At 40.3% G+C, this 24,586-nt stretch overlaps 1 protein-coding gene across 1 annotated transcript in view; it reads right to left on the bottom strand.

Moving 5' to 3' along the window:
• ptprub (protein tyrosine phosphatase receptor type Ub) overlaps positions 1 to 24,586 on the bottom strand; it is a 167,138-nt gene that overhangs the window by 5,659 nt on the left and 136,893 nt on the right. The window contains exons 17-26 of the mRNA XM_083918392.1: positions 18,934 to 19,006; positions 18,751 to 18,827; positions 14,865 to 14,901; positions 13,806 to 13,903; positions 10,175 to 10,291; positions 9,150 to 9,304; positions 7,567 to 7,702; positions 6,709 to 6,858; positions 4,589 to 4,903; positions 1,205 to 1,330 (exon numbers count right to left, since the gene is read on the bottom strand). Coding sequence (XP_083774518.1) covers positions 1,205 to 1,330; positions 4,589 to 4,903; positions 6,709 to 6,858; positions 7,567 to 7,702; positions 9,150 to 9,304; positions 10,175 to 10,291; positions 13,806 to 13,903; positions 14,865 to 14,901; positions 18,751 to 18,827; positions 18,934 to 19,006 — 1,284 coding nt within the window. The remainder of the gene's footprint in view (positions 1 to 1,204; positions 1,331 to 4,588; positions 4,904 to 6,708; positions 6,859 to 7,566; positions 7,703 to 9,149; positions 9,305 to 10,174; positions 10,292 to 13,805; positions 13,904 to 14,864; positions 14,902 to 18,750; positions 18,828 to 18,933; positions 19,007 to 24,586) is intronic.

The following is a 24,586-nucleotide window of genomic DNA, read 5'->3' as shown; positions in this document are numbered from 1 at the left end:
GCATACAGATTTCTTCAATAATTGGCTGACAGTGATCCTGAGCAGAATGCATGCATGTGCTTATGCAAATGTGCAGGCTTAAACCATACCTGCATACACAGCCCACACAATCACCACAGAGAAGTGTGTGAAGCCAAAATGACTGATTCATACATATGCACACATATGGGGAGGAAAAAAGTTGAGGAAAGAACACACTGACATCCCCTGTGCCCCCTCTACCATGACAGAGCTGTTAGGGCCTTTACTGAGCCTGTTTCACAAGGTCTTCTTAATTCTCTACATGCCAGATTACTTTTTTTTTTAATGTGTGACATGGTTTATGAACAAATCAAAAGAGTCTGCTTTTGAAGCTTGAAAAGAGAATCCTGCGACTAAAATATGGCATGCATTATGATGATGAAAGTCCCCTCTTTAGTATGCCAACAGGCACCTAAGAGAGGGGAGACACATATCTAGGTAATGACAAGGAGAAATAGAAAAAGGGAGAGACTGACCTTTATTGCATTCATGTTAATGGGCTTTTCTTGCATGTTTTTCATAGGACGTTTTCCATAGGAAATTATTTTAATATTTATATATTTGAATATTTATATAATATTTATAGACTGGTTTAATTTTCTGGACTGCTGAATATCAAAACAATGTCCTTTGTAATTTGTATGCAGTAACACTGAGTTTTTCAGGTTTTTTGTGCTCAGTACAAATCTCCAGGCTATATTTTAAAGTGTATTTATTTTAGAGTGTATTTATTTGACAAATCCCTCTGTCCCATGAGACATACACTAGAGAAGTGCTGTTGTGCATGCATAAGAAAGTAATAGACAGATAACGATGCACTGGCACATACTGTGTAAAAATCTACCATCAAGTGAAGCATTCAGTCTTTGAGTTTGTGTGCATACAAGAAGTTATACACAGTAGGATTTCAAATAATCATCTGAAGATTTCAGTTCAACAGTATTTTTTACAGTAGAGTCTGTAATACTTTGACTTTAAGGACTTGTGATGACTTGGGTTTTTTTCCCGATGCACGTAACAGCTGGCAGCTCGAAATGTACTGTAGGTAAAATGTCACATCTGAATTACTGGTGAGGACCACAGCTAATGCATTTCTAATGAGGTTCAAGTTACCATTTTGTGAAATATCACTGAGTGGAACAACATGTCTTGTGAAAGCTTTTCCAGAACTGCAATGACTCACCCTCGTGACATTCTTGACCCGAAAAAGACGAGTAATGACATCATCGTCTGCTGACATGGACAGAAACTCCACTTCCATGGGCCCATACTGCTGTAAACCAGGCTCCGGCCAGTACTGAACACATGGCTACAGAGGCAGAGGGGGAAGTGAGGAAGAACGACAGAAAAAGAACATAATACAGTTGAAGAGACATGCCGACACACAAGTATAACAAAAGCAATGACAAAAGTGGAGATAGTGTGTGCCTACATAGAATAGGAGGTGTTATGGAACCATACTGGTGTTAATGATGGAAGAGAAGCAGCGCAGGGATGGAGAGATGTAATGTGCTTTGAGAGATTGCAACAAGAGGGAGACAGAGACAGTGCCACAAATTAACTCTATAACAGAGTTCATAGCAAGATCTCGCAATGAACTTAAAGTGTTGATAACTCAATTTTCAGGCAAGACCCAAAAGGAACTGCATTTCACTAGAAGAAAAGAAAAACATTTGAAGGAGAGTGGTTGAAAAGTGGGACTGAACGGGGGTACCTACAATTTGATTTGTACAGGGTCTTACAACACAGCATGCAGAAAAGCACAAAACACAGAAACTACATTTCTACATTTAAAGTGTTAGTTTGGCTATTTTGAAGTGGGGGTCGTTTGAGTTACATATTAATAGTCTGTGTATTACTAGCACACTACATGTTTGGAGAAGCAGACAGGAATTCTCGATACAGAAGCTTTGCAATGTATTACTTTTGACAGGGACAGCACCCTAAATGTATTCTAGACACCTAAAACAAAGGCCCACCTAAAATAAACACTATATTTAGTATAGTGTTAATAAGTGTTTCGCCACTTTACCTTTCTTTCTTTCAGTTCTCACACACTTTCCCCTCTCTCTCTTTCAGCCGTTAGTGTCCAAATGTAAAGCTTCTTCTGTATACTGTATTTGAATTTATTTATTCCATAAACCGTGGAAAGTCTTATTGAAACAGCTGGTCTGTGGCATAGCACAATATGCAGCACATCTGTGCTATCGTGTGGGAATGCGTTGAGAAAATGCAGTGCCATAGAAAGGTCTGTTGTCAGCAAGGTAAAGTGGTGAAAATATTCTAAATATAGCGTACACTTAGCCCCAGTGCCATTTCTCATTTGTACCCCTCCCCTTTGTTCCTTGAAAGAGGTAGAAGGGGTAGGGGTTGAACATCTGCCCCTACAAAATGGGACACCCCTTCCATCACGATACATCATTATGTACGGATTTACAAAAGCAGACGTGACCTGTTTTTGCCGGAGATTCAACATGACGGCGTTAACGCTTGCATGTGCTATAGGCATCCTTTTGCGTTTGTCTGCAGCAAAGCAAACACGGAAATGTCTTCAACGCTTGGGAGTGCTGGTGGACCAGTTTATGGTATGTAGTATAGATTGCAAAAAAAGTTTTGTAGTTTGCCTAGCTAAACAACATGCTAACTAACACGTGTGTCATTAGTTTTTTCGGATTCTATGTAATAATAAATAATATCTCATACCCCTCTGTATGAAGTGTGGGTCTGGAAAAGCTCCATTTAGAGGGCCATCTAGCCCTCCCCATCGATGCCAGAGGGAATTGAGACACCCATACCCCTACATGTGAACAAGCAAAAGGCATAGGGGCAAGGGGTGAAATGGGATTGGGCCTTAAACTGACACCGATCTATACAGGTGGGCCTTTTTCAAGGTGACTTAAGTCAGTTTTAGTGCAGCTGCTGCCCCTGTCTAAAGCAGTGTCTCTGTCAGTACACCTGTCTGCTACTGTAGGTAATACACTCTACCAGAGCATTTTTCAAGAAACCTTAAGGTCGGTTTTTACGACAATCAAAAGGATTCATAATTTAGAGTATCCACCTGCTTTCCAAGGCTGTAATACAATATAATACATATTGTATATGGTTATTTTTTTATTTTGATTTTGCAAAGCTCCCAGATCTTTATTGCCCAAAGCCAAAATCTGTATCCTGCATGAGCTCTTATCTTCAATGTCTTTGACTTTTTGCCGGTGGTTTCTGTGATTTACTTGATATCCATACACGTATATCAATTATACAAGTGTTAATACAAGTTACTATGATATTATACACAAGTACTTGAAATTGCCCTCATGATATATTGATGAAAGCTGATACCTAATTCTCTTTGTGTAAAGAGCATTTGACACAACTGATTGAAACATTCTTATTCAGAAGTTCAAGTATCTCCAGGACTGTCCTTGATAGGTTTTGTTTGTCTACTTCAAATGTTACTGTGTATGTCAATGGTCTTTTTCTTCTATAGTCTTAGAAAGCATCAATTACTTATATCTTTTTTCATTATTATGCCCATGATATCAAGTCATACCTGTACCAAAGTTGTTGAATGATTCAGCAGCGTGACTTTTTATCTGCCATTAAGGAATGAATGTCTGCCAATCTCCTTCAGTTTAACTCCAGCAAAATGGAGATATTAATTATTGGCTGAAAACATCCGTACTCAAGTTGTGCCAGGTTATGGCTCTTTAACAGAGTATGTTTCATTTCATTCAATCTGTGCATCTATTTTCACCCAAAAAAATGTAGGGCAGCTCAATTTGCTCAATAGTTGTCTGACAGACTCTTGAAACAAATCTGAGATATGATTATATTTCCGTGCCTCTACTTAGAATAGTATTTATGATCTATTGCTGACTTTTAAAGTGTTCTTCAGCATAGCAGATTATTTGGTAGAGCCTTTAAATCCTAATTGATCACTTTAAGCATTACTATTATAGTTCCAACCTCCTACCATTGGGGCTAAGGCTTTGTTTAAAATCTTTAAAATACCCTCTTAAAAATAGATCCATGGCATTGTTTTAGTTATTTGTTCCGTTGTGTTCCGTTGTGTATTCAGTCGAATCTTGAACTTGAATCTTGTGATGGGTTTCCAACCATTATTATATCTATTATTAGTGTTAAAGAAAGAACAGGGGAATATTGCAGCACAGAGAAAGACATATGCTCGTGAGAAAAAGTGGGACGCCAAAAAAAAGAACCCTGAGATGTGGCTGGAGGGTAATGCAAGCCTATTCTTCAGAGATGAGGAAGGAAAAACTGGAGCGGGTGTTATCTAGTCATGCCTTGAGATCAATGTGGTCAGGGATCAAAGCCCAAAAAAATGACATGAACGAACTAATCCCAAGCACAGTGAGATACAGAAACAGTGAAGGCAGGGTATGTCAGGAAAAGCTTCAAGTAAAAGTCAGATAACCTCAAGACTGAAAGTAAGAACTTGTACAGCAAACACACTCTTGTGAGATTGAACTCAAACTCTTCTCTATGTCTCTTTTTCTATAGTGTCAACAAATCGATGGCAGTAAAACAGTATATAACATTTTGACCTTACCCAGGCAGAGTTTGACTGGTTGAGTTGGTTGAGCATGACCACGGCTGTACAACCGTAGTCAAAGACCAGCCTCCAAAAGTCAGCCGTGGTGCCCGGCAGAGGGTGAGGGGTCACAATAAAAGCAGCCTGCCGATGGAAGCTATCAGCAAGAGCAGCGTTGATGTAATTGTTGCTTTCTCCTTCTGTCGTAACCAGGAAGGCCAGGGCGCGATCAGGCGGCAGAACATCCATGCTGCGATTCTTCTCTCGGTTTCTGGGCAACAAAGCAATGCTGCACTCTTCCACATCCAGGTGTGGAGTCACAGAATTGAGGGTCTGCAAATGGAAACGTTAAAGAAGTGAGATGAGAGCAACGGGATGATGAAATAACATTGAAAAGAGAGTTAAAAAAGATGGAAGGCACGAGGAGGGGGAGACTAAGCAGAGGAGTCAAAATGGTAGATGGGAGGAGGAATAAAAAGAATTGAATCAGACAGAAGCATGGAGGACTGGGATGCAGAGAATGCCAGGAATCCAATAACTTTAATTGAAAGAATCTTTAATACTCCGAACATCACACTGACAAACTGATTTAAAAGAATAAATGATAATTTAGGCTGACTGCATTATAAAAGGAAATATAATGAAATTAAAAACTCAAAGGGAAATATTGCATATCAATTTCCTTTGATAAACTCTCTGTTCATTTAGTTGTAATTACATTAGACAATGTGCGAGAAAAAAAGTTGGTTCATTAATACACAGCATCAATAATACATCTGTGACTTATGACCCCTTATGTCAGTACGGGTTAGCTGAATTCTGAGTAAAAAGGCAAACAGAGAGCTCATTGGACAGTGAAGAGGCTTTCAACAACGATGTCAGACATAAGTTTAAAAGATCAAAGCGACGCATGTTAAGTTTCCTTAATAAAATACGAACAGTTTGTAATCAGAGTGTCGCACCTTCTGTAGTACAATTCCCTAATTTCCAAGCAATGCATCAATGGTAACTCCTGTGTATACGGGAAGCATGAGCATTTTTCAGTATTACTTTGAAATGCGGAATTTGTTATCAATGCCGCTGCTGGTTGAGCTCTGCAGTGGAGTTGGGGTGGGAGGTGATGTAGGTAAAAATGTGGGAACACATCTGGCTCTCTTCTCCCCAAATCAACATCTAATAAGATGTTCTGGACCGAATTCCTACAAACTAGGGAGAGGATTTCAATGACAGACACGCAGAATCAAAAGTGAAAGGAAACAAACATCATCCTGCACAAAGACACAGACACACACACACGCACGCACACACACACACACACACACACACACACACACACACACACACACACACACACACACACACACACACACACACACACACACACACACACACACACACACACACACACACACACACACACAAACACACACACACACACACACACACACACACACACACACACGCACACACACACACACACACACATTAGCCCATTCCTTTCTGCACTCTGTGTTGATATTGAAATGTCTGCTGCAAAGTACATTTCCACAACAGAGAAGATAGAGTCATTGTCTATTATTGTTTATGTCTGAATACCAAGCAGTCTGTTTAAACTTAACTGAGCAAATATATATTACACAACAGAATACATCCCATACAAGTACATATACAAATATAATACATTATATATGATGGATCATGATTGGCTCTTATTGTGACTGTAGCCTGTATCATATTTATTTGCAAATCATCAGCTTTAAAACATCAATTTCCATTAATATTACTACTACATTATTATTGTTAGTGGTAGTAATAGTAAAAGTAGTAGGTAAAGTAACAGTAGTAGTGTAGGTACATGGAAAACTTGTACTGTATTAGCAGTTGTACTCCAGTAGTAGAAATGTTAGTGTTAGTGTTAAATTGTTACTAAAAGTAACAGTAGCAGTAGTAGTAGTAGAAGTAGAAGTTTTTTGGGTGCTTGGTAAGAAATTGCATTATGACTGCAAATTACTGTGTGGGCTGTGTTAGTCAGAATGTTTGCACATCCCATGTTTTACTGGCTGCATATCTTAACAAAATAAACATGCTCTTCAAAAATTGATTGACCTCGTGATGTTGCCATACATCTAAAGACTGACCTGAAACTCTTCCCGTAGCTGAGAGGAATTACTCTGGGAATCCACCCGCAGCATCTCTTTGTAAGTGACCGCAAACTCATTCACCAAGATGGCCGTCTCTCCACACAGACAGGCCTCCAAAATGGCATCATGGATGAAGATGTACTGCTCCTGAACAGGTACAGGAAACATTAAGTGTTGTGTATGTGCACATGTGTGGGCATGCATATGTACTCTAGTTGTTACTTGGTTGCAAACAGCTTAACATTACAGAGGAGGCAGGTTCAACGAAAGAAGATTAAGAACATATGTAGATGGGAATAAATAATCAAACAATAAGAAGAATGGAAGAGATTTTTCATAACCTTGTTCTGAATTAAACATGTGCTATAATGTTGTTGGCGTATGAAAGCTGTTGGAGAATAAATAAATATTTCTAAGTCAACAAACACACGCGTTGTGCATTTAATTATAGCACCCCAGCAAATAACTACAAATGGCATAAACAGCTAAGTCAATGTCAGATTTACATAATAAGGGGTGAATATGCAAATTATCTTCACATCTAAAGAAGAAAAACAGCACACGCATACACACAGCACACTGAGGGACAATGCAAGTCTTTTTCTTTAAAATTATTGCAATGACCTTTACATGAGCCCCAGAGGAGGAGTATGATAATACCCCTCCTAGCTATTGGAATTTCCAAACAACAGGAGGGAAAGCCAAATGTTTAAAATTCGGACTCTCCTGAAGTCTCCCATTGGAGACGTACTATGACTAATGATGTCACCTCCTGAATAATGTGCAAGACCATTTAGAAATATTAAACTTGAATTTGGATGTGAAGTGATTTTCCGGCTGTGCAGTTGACCTGACCTCTGTCTGGATCATGTTGATGCGTCGAGAGCAGAGGGTTTTGACACAGTTGTAGATATCCACCACACCCTCACACTCGGCCATGTCCAACATGACATCCAGCACGATGTAGCAGCCAGTGCGACCCGCCCCAACACTGACACACAAAGGACATCTCTCATGAGAAACCATGTCTTAAAGCATTAAATCACCAAACTTTCAAGTAAGTAAAAATGCAGTTAAAATTTTCTCAGGACATTATTCTTTTCCTCAGGAGAAAACAAGTCGTTGCAATACATGATTTAAAATGGGAGATATTTTCAGTACAAGTACAAGTCAAAGGTCATGTCAGAGATGGAGTTTGCTAAGCTTGCACTAGCGGTAAAAGGGGCAAGCCACAATGTTTTTTTCTTCCTGACACAGATTCTGGTACCTGAACTTGCATATGTCTGATACTTGTGTGTAATACACACACGCACACACACACATATATATATATATATATTCATATTGTTACTGACAACGGTTTGGTTTTTCATTAGCTTTTTGTTATTATGGATCGGCATTCATGCAGATATCTATTAATAGAGACGCCATCTCTCTTCCCCAACTCCATTCTCATGTCTCAAGGTGCTCATCACTTTGTAAACATCCTCTGATGAGAAAGTCTTGGCCCCAATATATGTTGGATACACTGGAAAGCCAGAAATATTAGACGTTGCCCCTAGAATATTATTTGTCGTCAGACCGATAGCCAATCCGAGATTGATAAACTACTAACCCTGTATGATATGATGTGATATTATTGCTATAATTAGTGTATGGCCTGGTTTAGGTTATACATACAGAAAATAAGTGCCATATATTTTTTGTATATTCTACAGTAGTTTGACAGTCATAACGGAAAAGGAATGTTAATAAACTAGTTTTCATGGAATCACTTACGCGGTATCAGATCATAATAATTATTACACCATTATCTTATGAGCAGGGTGTTTGAAAAGGATTACATTTTGGCATGAAATGATTGAAAATTGTATTTGTTCATTTATACTGACTAAGTTAATGGAAGCATTCTTTAGGCCTCCAGCAAGAGAAAATTGTGTTCACGTTAATCTGCAACACATTTCAAAATAGGAAAATCCAGATTACATGACAGATGCAAAGTTAGAATTTTGGAGTCCAGTCCAAGCTTTACTTAGCATTTAGGTTGTTTTCCCTTATAGACAGTGTCTTTGCATTTGAAAATGATTAACTCAGGGTTACATGTGAATCATAGAAATTAGGTTTCTGTAAAGAGCACAGGGATATGTGGCAGAATAAAAACTCTTACCCTAATTTGTGTTTCAATATTCTGTTACAGTACAAGTAGCCGAGTTAGCAAGGCTAATAAAAAGTGGCCTACCAAGGTTAATGGCTGCCTCCATGGATTATTTGACACTCACTTTGCACATGAAAGTGGGCCTCCCAAAGGGAAATACTATCCACTACTAATAATACTTCCCACACTAAGAAAAAGATAGTATTCATATGTGCAATACAAGTTGACATTGGTTTGGTTTTATAACACTAAAGGTTACTGCTGCTGCTAAGGGTCATGTTACCTGCAGTGGACAACCACAGGGCCAGCGTCAGGAGGTGTAGAGGCTTTCACTCTTCGTATAAAGGCCAACAGTCCAGTGGCGTGATAGGGCACCCCGTGCTCAGGCCAGGATGTGAAATGGAACTGACGTACCTCATGCTTGGTTGAGTATCCTCTCTGTCAACAGAAACACATTACCCATTACATGTAAAACACTACATTTTTATGGCTTGCTTCCTAACCATAGTAGCCTCCAGGCCCTTATTTCACCCAAGACATGCTCCCATCCATCCAGAGACATTCCCATTCCGTGATAGATGTGACAGATTTTTCAGTTCAGTGTGAGGATAACCGGGACATTATTTACGTGGGGTGTTAGGTCTTCTAGGACAGTTATGCCTCGGGGCATCACATGCTAGTATAGCAGCTGTAGTGTGACAGACACGCGAAACGGAATTACTGAGGCTCTCGGAGCTCAGGGAGGCCTGGGAGGTTTCTCCTCTCTGCTGGGAGGCTGCTGCAGTCACACAGCAATTTCTTCCTCTGTACAGAGATGACAAAGTAAAGCAACGCAAAGCAAAGATTTGTTGAAGACTGAATTCCTAAAAAAAAGAGAAGAAAGGAAAAGAGCTTTGAAAAACAAGCTGTCACTAGCTCCTAAATTCGTTTCGATTTGACTAAGAAGCAGCTTGTGCCCATGGAGGGTGAATGTGACAGCGTGATGATAATGCTATGTTTATGCCACTGTCAATCCAGCGTTGCTCTGAGCCCCACCAATGAGAGATCCCCGGGTAGATTGACAGGATGGAGACCATGAGGGGCACAACACCGTAGCAGCTATGTTGGAAAGACGGCAGGGGCATTCATATAGCTACTGGTGTTAATTCCTCTCAGTTTAACATGTTGCCCTCATACCCATCAGCAGTAAGTCCTGCCAAGTATCTAATCCCCTCTATTAATGTACTACTTCTAATTCTAGGAATATCCTAACAGGTACTAATGCATGCAAAAGAGGGTAGGCAAAATGTAAATCTTAGATAAACTTACCCTCTCCAAGGCAAAGGTGCGAACTGTGTATTCAGCCAGTGTCTCTGTCTTAAGCAGAGTGATTTTGATGTCACCATACATCTCGCTGTCATCAGGCCAGTATTTGCAACACTTCACCTGTTTAAAAATAGGGAAGCAATAGAGTTAAACCTCATGATTAAATTTGAGAAAAAGGCGTAACATGAATTAATCTGTTTCACAGAGTGTTGTGAAGGTTGAATCTTTTTTTGCCTCAAGTTTGATGATGAATTCTCCACCGGTTCAACTACATTCTTCAAAATACCCTAATCTCTTCCATCCCCTGATATATTTTTCTGCTTTTAACTTATTTATTACATCTTGCATTTTCTAATGATGCCTCTTGTTATTGTACTTTCCCCTTTCCTGCTGTAACAATGCAACTTTCCCCACAGTGGGACTAAGAATGAACTTTTTTCTTGAGTTTAATATGTATATTTACATTACTACAGTCCTTAACATTTAGTTTAAATTAGATTTAATGCATTTCCAATCCAAATTCTATTACTTCATAATATTTAATTCGTTTTTATTTTGACCTTCTTTTTTGTCTAAAATTCAGATTTGCTTTTACTTGCATGATTTTCTTTTTATATTTATTTAATGAACAATGATGGAAAGTACCTGAGGCCTAAGACTATTGTCAACTACTTCATTATTGTTGTGCACATGGCAGATAAGGAACCTTGAACATTGTAGTATGTTGTATGATTGACTTTAAAACATCCATCCTCTAAAAGAATATCCTAATTTTCCTCTCCTCTCTGTTATTTGAGAGACACTATGATCTAATGTTCCTCAATTTAACATTCTCAGGCTTAAAGTGTCCAATTTTCCAAAATGTCTCACTCTTAAGAAACAATTTTTCTAAATCGCCCCCTCTTTTTGCTTATGAATTTACCAGATACCAGAATTCTTTCCATGAAATGTGCTGCAAGTTCATTCTCAGCTACTGAACGAAGCTCTAGAGATATTTTAGGTCACTGCACTTTTACTGACAATTTCAAATGAAATAAATTGTGTTATTATACCACCAACCCCCCAAATTTTTGAACAAATGACACTAGATTCTCTGTCATCTCATCTTTGCTTAAAAAATTTGAGTTTGGAAATTCAAATTGCGGTTTAAAGTGTAAGTCTGGCGTAATTGGACCCCACGATATTTTTCAGCATGAATATACATCAAATAAGCCATCAAGACAGTTTTTTTTCGTTGATCACCTATTAACAGAGAAATCCCGGGGAGATGCCCACAGCCAGACATGGCTAACACACTAACACACTTAAAATGGCACCAAACCTCTGCAGTAGCATGGTAAAAGTCCCGGCGTTAGTGGGCGGTGACTCGGCTGGGAACCGGAGGCTAGGAACCGGAGGATCCCTGGTTCGAGTCCATGTGTGAACCATGAATGGAGCATGGATTGGTGGCTGCCAGTTTATCTCCTGGGCACTGCCAATGTGCTGTTGAGCAAGGAACCGAACCCCCAACTGCTCGAGGCGCTGATCCATTGGCAGCCATCTCGATCTGAGATCTCTCCATTAATTGCATGTATATAGGTCCTGTTTGTGCATGTGTGTATTTCAGGCCTGTGTGTTTGTAACATGAATAATAACAGACTATAATAAAGTTTAATTTCCCTTGCGGGATAAATAAAAGTAATTCTTCTTCTTCTAAACATAAAACAAAGCACAATGCTACAAGCCTTAGCATTGAGAGGCAGTCCATGCAATCAATTGGTAGTCAATTACGGAGTTCAGTTCTATTGAAATCTAATAGAACTGAACTCAGTAATTGACTACTAATGAATGTGTTGATACTGTTGCATTTGGGCTGCCTGTCAATATAAACAGAGCTGGCTGCTAAGGGTTTGCTAACTTCCTTGTTGGTGCTTCGTTTTATGTGTAGGATCTCTTATGCTATTGCAGAGGTATGGTGTTATTTTGAGCAATATTAGTGGTTTAAAAAAAGCCGTTTTGGATGTGTTAGGTGCTCTGCCCTTGGTTAATCACGTGTGGCTGTTAGCTTCTCTCCAGGATTTCTCTGTTAATAGGTGATCACCCAAAAAACTTGCCTTGATGGCTTATTTGATGTATATTCATGCCGAAGAAGACCTTGCGATCCAATTACGCTGGACTTATACTTCACGTATTCGTCTATTGCATGTCACCCTTACACCTTTCCTACGGCTAATTTTGGATTTCTGGAGTCCTTTCCATCATATCGGAAATCAAAACATTTTCAGCAAATTTAACATTCAATTGTAATTAAAAAACACATTTGACATGATTAACTTAACAATACATACAACATGACCTGTTTCATTATAATTTGTAATTAAGTGATAACTTTAAAACATATTAACTTCTTAGTTTGTTGATTTAACTAGAACAGCGAAATGTTAATGTCAACTTGAATAAGTTAAAATGTATAGAAGTTACACTTCCAGTGCTGTAGAATAACAAAAACAATCTGTTCCTCTGCAGATAATTCATCTCAGAAGAAAAGAAAAGCACAAAAATCACATAATGGTGGGTAGCATAATGAACAGGAATGTAGCAATCTTTTACACCAACACCAGGCACAAAGGAGGTCATTTTTTTCATTTAATGGAGGGGTTATTTGGATTCAGCCACATGGACTAGTTCTCATTTGTTGACTGTTCCCAGAATTGTTGATATGGAGTCCCAAATTGCATGTAGGGCTACTGCTAGAAAAATGGTGCCATTTTAACCATCCACTTAGTAATATGTTTCTCTTGGCTGGATCGAAAAGGACAGGTTTTTAGAGCAGGATTCATACACTTCAGGTATTTATGTGAGGTGGATAATAACAGTACTACAGTATAGCCATTAAACCTAGTCATGCAGTGTATATACAAGGACAGATGCCCAAGATATGTGGCTCACATTTTATGGACTACATAATCATCATAGTATGTACATTTCTATAAAACGGCACCACAATTTGATGATTTTTTCAAAACAGATAGAAAGCAAGAAAATAAGGGCTAACAATCCATGTAAAAATGAATGTAGAGTGCCATATCGATCAAATGTCTGTGTGGTAAATATGAAGCTACAACCAGCAGCTGTGTAGCTTAGCTTAGCATAAAGACAGGAAACAGGGGGAGGCAGCTAGCCTCGCTCTGTCCAAAGGTAACAAAATCCACTTCAAGCACTCATATTAACATGTTATACCTAATTAGTTGAATCTGTCCAAAACGAATTCTTGTCAGTGGAATTTATTGATGTAACTTTGCTAGGTCTCTAGTGTTCATGCTAAGCCAGCTGACTGCTGGCTGCAGCGTCATAGCAAGCCAACAGTCAACAGTGATATCGATCTTCTCATCTAAGTTTCACAAAATGTTCAGCTATTCCTTTAACAGCTACGCTATCTACTGCCTGTGATTTCACATAAATACAGGGCAATCCTCATTAAAATGAAGTTTGAAGCCTGCCGTTTGCATGCACAGCAAGCTCCTGTGAGATCTATACTCATTACACACTTAAAAGCCCACCAAAATGTTCCTGTATGGTGATTGTGGGATATTTCTGAGCATTGGATCTTGACAGAAGGGGAGGGGGGGGGGGGGTCACATCACCTGCCACTTACCCTGCCAACCTCCACCAGCTTAGTAATCATGACGATGCTGAAACAATTTTCCTGCCACACCATCCTCCAAAAATCATACAGAGTCTCCTGCTTGGGTCCTAGCGGGAAGAAATGACAGACAAAGAGACAAAAAAATGGCATCATCAAAGCATGCCCCCCTCAAAAAAGGGAGCTCTTGCTGTTGTGAAATTTGGTATTATTGCGACCTAAGTGTCCTTCCTCAGACAGCAGGGTACTGATCTCTCAAGATTGTCCTGTCAATAAAGATACTGGGAATCCCAGGACGAAGAGAACGGGCATTGGGTGACAAAACAACAGCAACAGCTGATGATGAAAGCCCGGGGGGGGGGCATCAGTCAATCATCCCCATTTGAGGCGGAGACTTTTAGGAAGCGAGACACAACTTTAAAAAGGATCACATAGAAAAGAAGTGTTCAAAAACACTGCTGTCATCTTTGTTGCAGGTTTGTTGCAGGGGGGGGGAAGAGGAGATGCTGGTGCAGGGTAAGCAGATGAGCAGACCTTTGGCGACTTTGTGACAGGAGCTTCCAGGAAACTGGCACCCCTTACAGTTTAAAAAAGAGTGGAGAGACACTTTTAACATAGTCTGACTGTCCGTCAGAAGCGACTTTATATTTGAGCGACAGGGTGAATTGAAGGTTCTCTCCCTGACAATGAACACGCCAAGGTTGAGAGGCTATAATTAATGTGTTTAATTATTCACCTCTTCTCATGAGTAATTCAGTGACATCACCAGCACAGCCTTCACGGGTTGGTAGTCACACTTTGGATTTGCCATAGAGATGGTTTTGGCAAGGGACTGTACATGAGTGGGCTCATTGGTTAGATCATCTTCAATTTATTACACAACAACAAAAGGTACTCACTGTCCTGCATGCACGCACGCACACACACACACACACACACACACACACACACACACACACACACACACACACACACACACACACACACACACACACACACACACACACACACACACACACACACACACACACACACACACACACGCTATAGCCTTGCCTTGTATATACTCACCCTGAGTGGCGATGAAGTGGTTGGATCGATGGTAGCCCTGAAAGAGAGAAGAGGGATGACATGCTGAGTTAGCTATCTTTGCCTCAGGCACAGCTGTATGTCACACCCTTTTCGTTCCCAATTCAATGCAACTGTGAATCATGTTTCCAGTATGAATGTCCAGCATTGCTCCTAACCATATCTTTGTCCTCACATAATCCACAGAGAGTTCGGAGCAGTTGAGGCAACACGTGGTAAATGCTGCATCTCAACAAACTGCTGATAAATCTCAGAAAAAGTGCTTCCGACAACAAGTCGGGCTACCTGACTAAACAATGACTGGATCCCTGTGACAGTTTAATAAAGATATGATAAAGAAACTAAAGGCGCACAGTCTTCAATTTCAGGTGTCTGATTTATTTATCAAACTCTCTCTCTCTCCCAGAGCGCCGTCCCATGAAAAACAAATCCATTTTCATTGAAGATGCAATATGTACTCTATCTGGGATGATGAATTGAACCAAAACTGCGTTTCTTTCCCCAGAAAACGTCCTCCTTGAATTCTTCTCACAAGTCAAACGAGCGGAAGAATATCACACACGGGTTTCACATAAATGCATGATAATATCAGCGCCAACATAAACAGGGTTCAAGGCAAAAATCAGATATGTACAGTGAAGTATTCTGAGATACTTTATATCAAAGGATGTGACAGCCTTTGATATAGATGACAGACATTTTCATACAGTGAGTACGGGGTGAATATGAATGAACACTGAGATGTCACCTGTACATCCATGAAGGGAATAAACACAACAAAAACCACTTTGAAGCATGAACAATTTAAGGACGAGCAAACTGTTCAAAGGAAGTGAAAATAAGCACTGCCTCTGTAACCTTTCAAGGTAAAGGAGACACCTGTCGCCAAGACCCCGCTCTATGAAAACATCGCCTAGAAAAACCAATTGGATGTTGTGGTTCACTGTTTTGCTGTCATTTTGAGAGTGGTGTCTGGGAGGATAATTGATGCCCTAATTACCTTACATGACTCTGTGGAGTTGAGGAAGGCATGTCAGGAATAATCTGAATAAATTCCCGAGCCCATCGGCTCTTATCAAATCAGCATGATGGGGCAATCCATGTTGATAACAGTTTTCATCTTTTTGAGGAGGGCACCTTCCTAATATGTCGAGTCTGTCCACTTTGCTGATGGATTCCTAAACTGAATTTCATCCAGGCATGTAAACGGGGACATGTTTGAAATGGAGATGGATGACCGGTGCTGTGAGGCCTGCTATCCACAATTCCTCCGGCTGTGGCCATACACTATCACCAATGCTACCACTCCTCCATTTAAGATGGTCGCCATAGCAACTGAACTTCCTGAGCCGTGGCCACCTATGAGAGCTAACAAAGACAGCAGGGTCCTCTATCCGGAGAAGACACATCTCCTTGTGTCCACTTAATATTATTAGCTGAACTGGCTTTTTTTTTTTGAGGGGGGGTATTTGTTTTCAAGTTGCACAGCTTTGAAACACACTGACCATTGAGTATTTGTGGATAGAGGATAGTGGTAAAGAAGAGGGAGAGAAGAGCAAAAATAGAGCGATGGAAGGCAAAAGAATGAGCAGTGAAGTACTTACTTCCCTGTTAATCCGAATCTACAGGGTCCAAGGTCAAGGAAGTGGGAAGGAGAGTAGAAAAAGAAGACATATAGGCTAGTTAATGAAAGAAGCTTTTGGTAAGTAGGAGTTATGGTTACAGACAGGTGGGAAGAGATTTGTGTTTGCATGTGTGTTCATGTAGGTAAAGCAGAACAGGGCTTTATGTGTTAGAGCACTTTGTTTTTGTGGGAATTATGACTTAAGGCCAGCAGAGATTTTTTCATTTACTCTAAACTGCGATTACCTTTTTTGTCCAAATGGAAATTACTTTTAGTTTTCTGTACCGTGAATTTGCGTTAGGGAGGAAAAAAGACTTTTCTCAATAAAATGAAATATTCATGACTAATTAAGCAACACTCAAAGATAAAGGTATGTGTTAATTGGTTATGCTTCATCAAGACTGTGATCAGATTTGATTGATAAGATTAACCAACAACCAACAGATATGGTTTCTGATTTGGAAATTATGCTTAACTCCACTTTTTCTTTTTGCAAACCTGTGAGGAAAAAAAAGGGGAAAAATAAATAAATAAATCTTTAAACTGTAAATCTGTTCTAACTGTACCAAGAAAAATGTGTTCAGACTGAACCCAATCGCTTATAGTAAGAAGCTGACTGAGAAACTAAGATGTTACAGTTATTTTAGGTACATTTAGACAAAACTAATCAACAGTATGACACTGTGTGTGTTTGATTGATTGTGTTGCCTGTCAGTAAGACCCTGAAACTCTTCAGAGGCAGATGATATGTAAATCAGCAACATCCATGACGCAATGGACTGCTCTACATTTGCAACAGGTGCAGGAAACTTTCAAACATATGCAAAGTTCTGCACCACTCCAAACAAACACACACCACAGCCCAGAAAAAAAAAAGAAAAAAAAACAGGCATTAAGTGACAGAGAAAGAGGAGGCAGAGAGCTTTCACATTCTCACCTCGGTTTTGAAGAGTAATAGTACTACAGTGGGAGGAAAAGTTTCCATTTAACCTGTGGTGAAATAATCACAGGCTATCCAAAATATGCTTTGCTGGGGCTAAGTAGTTACCATCCAGCCTGCCGGGTCAGCCTTGTCAGGGAGCAACATCACTGACTCTGACACTATAGCGAGTGCTGAGTGGTGTTTTCTCTTTAATGCCTGCACCTTTGTGCCCTAAACACTAATGGAGACCCTCAGATAACTACAGTCCTAACAACAGGCCAGGTATTTAATGCCCTCTCATTGTAATGAACTCTCTAAAAGCATCTCACCACTGGCTATTCTCTACAGAGAAATAAAAGAGAAGGGAGGTCCTTAAGTGCATTTTGATGATATAATTAAGGAGGAATCCACCTAAAATCAAGTCAACTTATGCAGTAAGTAATTTTCTCACACTGAAAAATCTTTTATTTATATACTCTTTATAAAGGTTTTGACAGAGACAGGATCTTCCAACCTCTTATCAGCCTCAAACAGGGCTGGTAGTACATCAACGTGCCTCAACTTCTCACCAAGTGCCATATTTATTTTTCCAATGAGAGATGTGCAAAATAAATCTTGTGAGATAAATGTATCATATCTGATTTCCAGACTCAAATGAATAGCAACACCTGAGGGCTGTCACAGGAATATCCACAGGGGAACCAAAATACAAGTTTCTATCTACAAGTATATCTGGTGGAACAATTGTATTTTTTCCCCCAAATCTTGATTTCTTTTAATAACTTCACTGTTGCCATCCCCTCTACTTTGTATGAATGGGAACACATATGAATGAGACTGTGTGAGACACATTAGCAACATAAACATGTATTTTATATGATCAGTGAGAATGTTACCGTGGCAGTGCATGTGTGGCAGACAGTTAAGGTGAACGGTAGAAAAAGGATTAACTCCTTCCGGCCCATCCAGAGATTGAATAACATCAATCACCTCTATTTAATTTAGGGGGATTTTGCGGTGTCTTACAGAGAGGTTCATTTCCTCTGCGAGGCATTAAATGCATTCATACCACTCTGTTTTAATAAAAGTGAGAGAGCAGTCTGGGTCAGGGATTCTGTGCGGCAACTGACAACCATGGCAGCTGGGAAAATATCGCTAGGACGGGTGTTTGATTGGATGAAAGCTTCCAGGTGAAAGTGGGCCAGCAGACTGGTGAGCTTACAAGAATGAAAGAGATGGACTGTGGATTTGCAGGATGTGAGAGATAGAGGCGGACTATTTGTATCCAATGTCAAAAAGAGGCAGAACAGAACTACACTTACATCAATGTAGTTGGCATTAATGTAGTCTGAGTTGGGGTCTCCCAGGAGAGGGTGGAGCTTGACTCTGTGGCGGTCATCTGAGACGGATAAGAATAAAACAAAGCACAGGACTATTGAAATATCAAGTTTCCTCAATATTTTCTGGGGGGGTTATACAAGATAAAATAGGTTCTGATGACTTACATCCCAACAAGGTGTCATGCCTCCCTTTGGTTTTGTCCTTCTTCTTTGTGCAGTCCCAGCCATCAAAGAAGCTCTACATAGATAAAGAGGCACAGCATATTAACAATTCAAAAGTCTTAGATTAACATTTTCAAAGGTTCAACACATCTTTTCTTTTGTTTTATGCCTGATAATTGTGTTTCATGGCTGTCACAATAAAGGCCTATCAGCATGGCAAATAAGATCAAGAGCCAATGTATCCTACAGAGAGGTTTATGTATGACATGTAATAAATAGCACAACAAGCATTGTGCAGTCCTTGTCTGATCCCGAAACCCTTGTGAGTCATGGACCGCACCTATTCTTGTCAGCTCTACGGGGTCAGGTAACATTTTAAGGGAAGAATCAGACACTCTATACCCTGTTCATCAGTCACAGTCATTTTAACCTAGTGGCTATACTACTACTTGGTCAAAATGTTGTGTACACAATCAATCAGAGTATCAAAAGATGTATAAATCCCTGATAGTAATCCCAGAATTAAAAAATGTTTTACATCAGAGGCTCATGGAGGTAAGGATAGTTACATAACGCACACATTGACCAAACAGCGATCATCCAATGAATCATAACTTGGAAACCGAAAAATGTCACAGCAGCTTCTGCATTTTGGCATATACAAAAAATATATCAGATATATCAAGTGCATATTGAATACTGCTTTAATAGGGTATACGAATATGGAAACATAAACTGTCAGTTGGAGATGACTCCTGCCTGGTGATCATGTTAGATTATCTAGGCAGCCATAGCTCATCATACCTGCCAGAGACACTTATAATTTCAGATGGCAAAATCAAAAGGTTGCTGGCCAGAAATGAGAAGCCTGCTTTTGTCTAAAATCAACGACCCATTGTTTCAGAAATTTCAAGAACATCCAGATGTAGAAGTGTGACTTAAAAAAGACTTAACTGCAGGGAACAAAGAAGGTCTGTGCAACATTAGACTCCAGTATAAATAATTGATTAATTTACTTTAAATAGGCAACGTTTGGATCTTCCAGATCTTCCTCAGCCTCAGGTTGCCTTTTTGAAGTAAATCAATAAATTATTAATATTGGAGCCTTGTAATGAACATCCAGATGTAAAATTGCCACCTTATCATTGTAAACTGCATGTGAGAACAAGCAAAAAAGTTGGACGTATATATTGTTTTCTCAAAATTAGATGAAATATTGTTTATGAATACTGCGCTCTGAATGTTTCTATATGCAGTATAGGAATCACTGTATGGTGAGGAGACTGGTAATTAGAGTGCAGGCAGAGGGACTATCTGCCTACCAGGTGGATGGCTGCTCAGCTATATTTTAACACATCATACTCTGCAACACATCTCATTCCCTATCATCCACCTGTCTCTATAGGTGCACTGGTGAGCGCCTACTCTCTCGTAACGTCATACAGCTACTTTTAAGCGTCTACTGCAGGGCTAAATCATGTCTGTAAAAACAGCCCCTAGAAATCCATGACAACACACACACACAAACACTTCCATACAAGTCTACCCCCTGCGTTTTTCAGCCACTGGGGGAATTTGGTGAAACTCTGCCCAAGTATGCATGCTGAGCAGAGGATTACAACGCAGTTCTCCCCACAGAGAGCCAAGAACCAGCCAAATCCTGCCTGGGATTACACCCTCCTCCTCACTTTTCCCTCATCTCTCCATGCACCCTCCTTCTCCGGTTCTGTCTGTCTTTCTCTGAATCTGTCGTACGTGCAGTATACATCCCTTTATCAGTTACTCCCTGTTCTTCTCTGCCTTACATTTTTGACACTAGACCTGTGAGATTTCTTCGTTTCTCTACTCCCACCACTCCTCTACTTAGCCATCCAAAGAGGAGAGAGAAGCAGGGAGAGGGGGAAAACAGCGAGAGAGTGACAGTCTGATTGAAGGGAAACAACACAGACCTGTAGAAGATTGATTAGAAACCCTCATTGGCAAGGATCAGTGGGGTGGGCTGTTTAAGAGGGTCATATAAAATGAATAAAGTGAGATGAAGGAAATTATGACACAGTCAAGTACAGTCCTCCCACTAGATTTCATAATGTGCATTATTTGTTTCCCCTTAATAACAAGGACAACAGTGTACATGCTCTATCCCCAATTCCCCTTTTTCCTAATCTCTCCACATTCAGTCAAAATTCAATCAGTGATAATTGATATTTGATACAATTGGTAAAGTGAATATCAAAATCACAATATCATTCTTGTTACCACAAAGGTAGCGGTTGTTGTTGTTTTTTTTTAAACAAGCGCAGTAATTCAGTAGCTCCTGATGCAACTAATCAGTGAATCCATCATCCTGGCTAACCTCAGCCTCAGGGCACAAAGGAGTATAATGAAAGTTCTGAGCTCTACAATAAAGCTCTGCTGTTGTTTACTCATAACTTTCTGACGTGGGAATATGACTGTAGTGACAGTAGCTGCCACACTTACAAGCCCCTTTACAACTCACTGTAAATTCTTGATCAATGTTTTTACACAACATACGTATTCTTCAGGGAAATAAAAACCTATACCTGCCGGGGTAGTGTAATATGATACTCCTCATCATTTTCCTTCATAATGGAGAGTGACACTCACTATCAAAACACATACTCATAGCAAAGAGAGAAAAACAAACACAAAGGTGTGTATTGATTTTTTTTGAGTGGAGTGTGTTTTGCCCATGAGGGACAGTTTAATGAGTCTACAAGCAGAGTTCCAGAGGGAGAGACCATGAACCAGAGACAAAAGATGTTTTCTCTTTTTATGAATGCCCTGGGCTGTGGGTGACAGGGATGGACTTCTCCCCAGAGTGTGATCTCAACTCTCAGCCACAAAAGTTCACCTGGGGAGAGGTATTCAGAGAGCTGGGCCTGTCATTATGTGCCCTGAAATGTACAGCTAGAGCTAGCAGCCACTGCGACAGCCGGAGAGGTATAAGCAATAATTTGCCAGAAGAACAAATCTGTATTTACAGTTCAACTCGGGACTAAAACCCCACGATGCATTGGTGCAAGCTAACCAAGCAATGTTCTGCCAAGCAAATTCAATAGATTTACAACAGCGGTGGAGTGAGCAGATTCTGAAAGGTTCTTGATAAATTCCAACCTGGTTGATTATATGGAAATTTCCTACTCTAGGAATGCGGGGGCACTAAGGCCAATCACCCACTAGATGAAAGGACATCTGATTTAGCCACACAGCATGTGAGTGGAGGGGGCCGAAATTCTCACCCCTCACAGAGCCCAGTTTGTTCCCTACGTTCTCCCACCTTGCTCCACTGAAACCGGAAAAATAGCTAAATTGTATCAGACGAACGACAACCTTCCAAGTTGCCAGAGTGACGCACTCCGTACCCTTACCTGTTGGCAAAATGTCTGCCATCATCTGGCCGGAACTCGTGGCGTCTGATTGTAACCTTCACAAATTATAGAGCATTTACCTTGAACCATATATTGCAAAGGAAGGTAAATACTAGCATTGCTACTGGGAGGAGGTTATTTGGAGATGACAAGCCATGAGAGTAGAGCCTTATTTCCGCACGTATCTCCCTCTGTACCCTTTCATCTTCCTTTAACACTCAACGCCTCCAGACTCTCCCTTTCCTCTCTTTGGGACCTCACAATCTGTAAGCAGTTTAACCTCATCAGGCCTGCCTTCGTGACAGAGGTGTTCTCTGGGCCCAAATGAGGATGATTTATTCATATGAGAAGCAACAGACTGATCCAGATGCCTTTTTAACCCTGCTAATTAATTTCAGTGGGCGGTTAGGAGGGTTGGTGTCAGTGGAGGATTGATGGCCTCCTACACCCTTCCTGCTAACATGGCCTCTCTAAGCTAGCAGTTATCTACACTTGCACTTGAACCTTCTTATTACTGACTAACAGTCAATAAAAACTCAAACAACTCAGCTTTATAAGCACTGTATAATCTGGACCTGGATTTGCCATGGTGGCCTCTGGACCCCAGCCCCTTGGTTAAATGTGTCCAGTAATATCACAAAGCGGTGAGAAGAGAAGACATAACATATACAATCTGCACACTGAAGGAGCTCCACTCCCAGCTCTGAGTTTGAGTGTATAGGCTTGCAGCACATCCCACTCTGTGGGATATCACCAGCACTTGCTGTCTGTCCTGATTGGACTATGTTTCTTTTATTTTCTTTTTCTGGATTTACACTGTAAGCCTGTTTTCTTTGGGGATTATAAAGTTGATCAATCCCTCACACAGCAGCTCTTCCCAAAATATATCTCACTGCTGTCACAAGGACAGAAGCTCTAGTGTATCTTCGTCTACCGAGTGTACAAGCTCAAAACACTTCCAGAATCTTCAAGTACTTCCTGCAGGACAGAGTGTTTGTTTATAAAGTTTACAAGTTCCTTCTGCCTCCTAACAATGCTGCCAATTAAGGTAAACAATGCCCGGGTACTGACCCGCGTTTCTTCCTGGGGTACCACGTGGTGTTGCAAAATCTCTTTCAGCCATGTCCCCCCAGTTTCTTCATCTTCATCAAGAACAATGCTGTCACTTCTTTAAGTTCTACACCAACATCCTTTTCAACTTGCTAGTTTGCTCCACTGTGTTAAGACTACGCAGGTTAACCAGGCATGGCAGTACATCAGTGAGCCCACTGTCCCAGACCTTATGCTGAGGAGGGAGCTAAAAAAGCACAGCTTTGCCTTTTGTCTTTGCTACAACCTCCCCTATGGCAACAACCTTTGAAAAGGAAACGGAGGAATGAGATCATGGATTCAAGAGGCTAAAATAAAGTTTTTATTCCACATGGGGGCTTGCCTCAGTAGGGCAAGGAGATCAACAAACTTGGGGGACATTTTGTGCTGGTCTTTCACACAAAGAGGTACGCTTTCAGCAACTGGTATAGAATATCCTGGGAGTCAGTTTAACTGGTATACTTGATTAAGAGTCGACATCAGAGTAGACATACTGGAGAGGTGATAACTTACAACTGCAAAACCCTATTAAGAAGAAGCTTTTTGCTGTGACCTTTACAGTTAAGATGCTATAATACAGTTGGATTGTCTGGATGGACTGCAGTTGTTTAGTTTAATACTTGATGTAGGGATTAGATAAGTTAGATAAATAACAATAAAGTATCTATATCTCCTATACAATAACTTGGCATTTCAAGGACGATGGTGACCTTGTGCGTCACTGAGAAAGGCAGACGGAGCTTTCTTATATATTGATGTCTTTGACTTAATTTCGGTGACACTTCTATGGTGCTTCACTCCTCCAAGACGCCACAAAAAGGTTTCAGTGTGACACTTGTTGTTTCAGCAGATACTACACAGAACATGATAGAAAGCACTACACCGTAAGTGGGAGACACCATGTAGGAAACATTTCACTTCCCAGGGGAATTCAGATGCCACCAAATCAATCACGACCTCAATACAGAAGCAAATACAATTCTCAAGAAGTTACGTAAACATAACTACTTGGCCATTTTTTCAGCAAGAAACTTAAAGCGAAGGTGGAAAAGCCTCCGACTGTGACGTTGGACTGTGTTTATCACAGCATGTAGAGTGCTATGGCCTCTCGTAATGTCACTCACAATTACAATGAAGGTTGGTGAATTTAAGAATTAAATCCCACTGTGAATACAGAC

The sequence above is a fragment of the Echiichthys vipera genome (assembly GCF_963691815.1).
Source record: "Echiichthys vipera genome assembly, chromosome: 8".
NCBI classification, from domain to species: domain Eukaryota; kingdom Metazoa; phylum Chordata; class Actinopteri; order Perciformes; family Trachinidae; genus Echiichthys; species Echiichthys vipera.
This window is presented reverse-complemented; position numbering and strand designations above follow the sequence as displayed.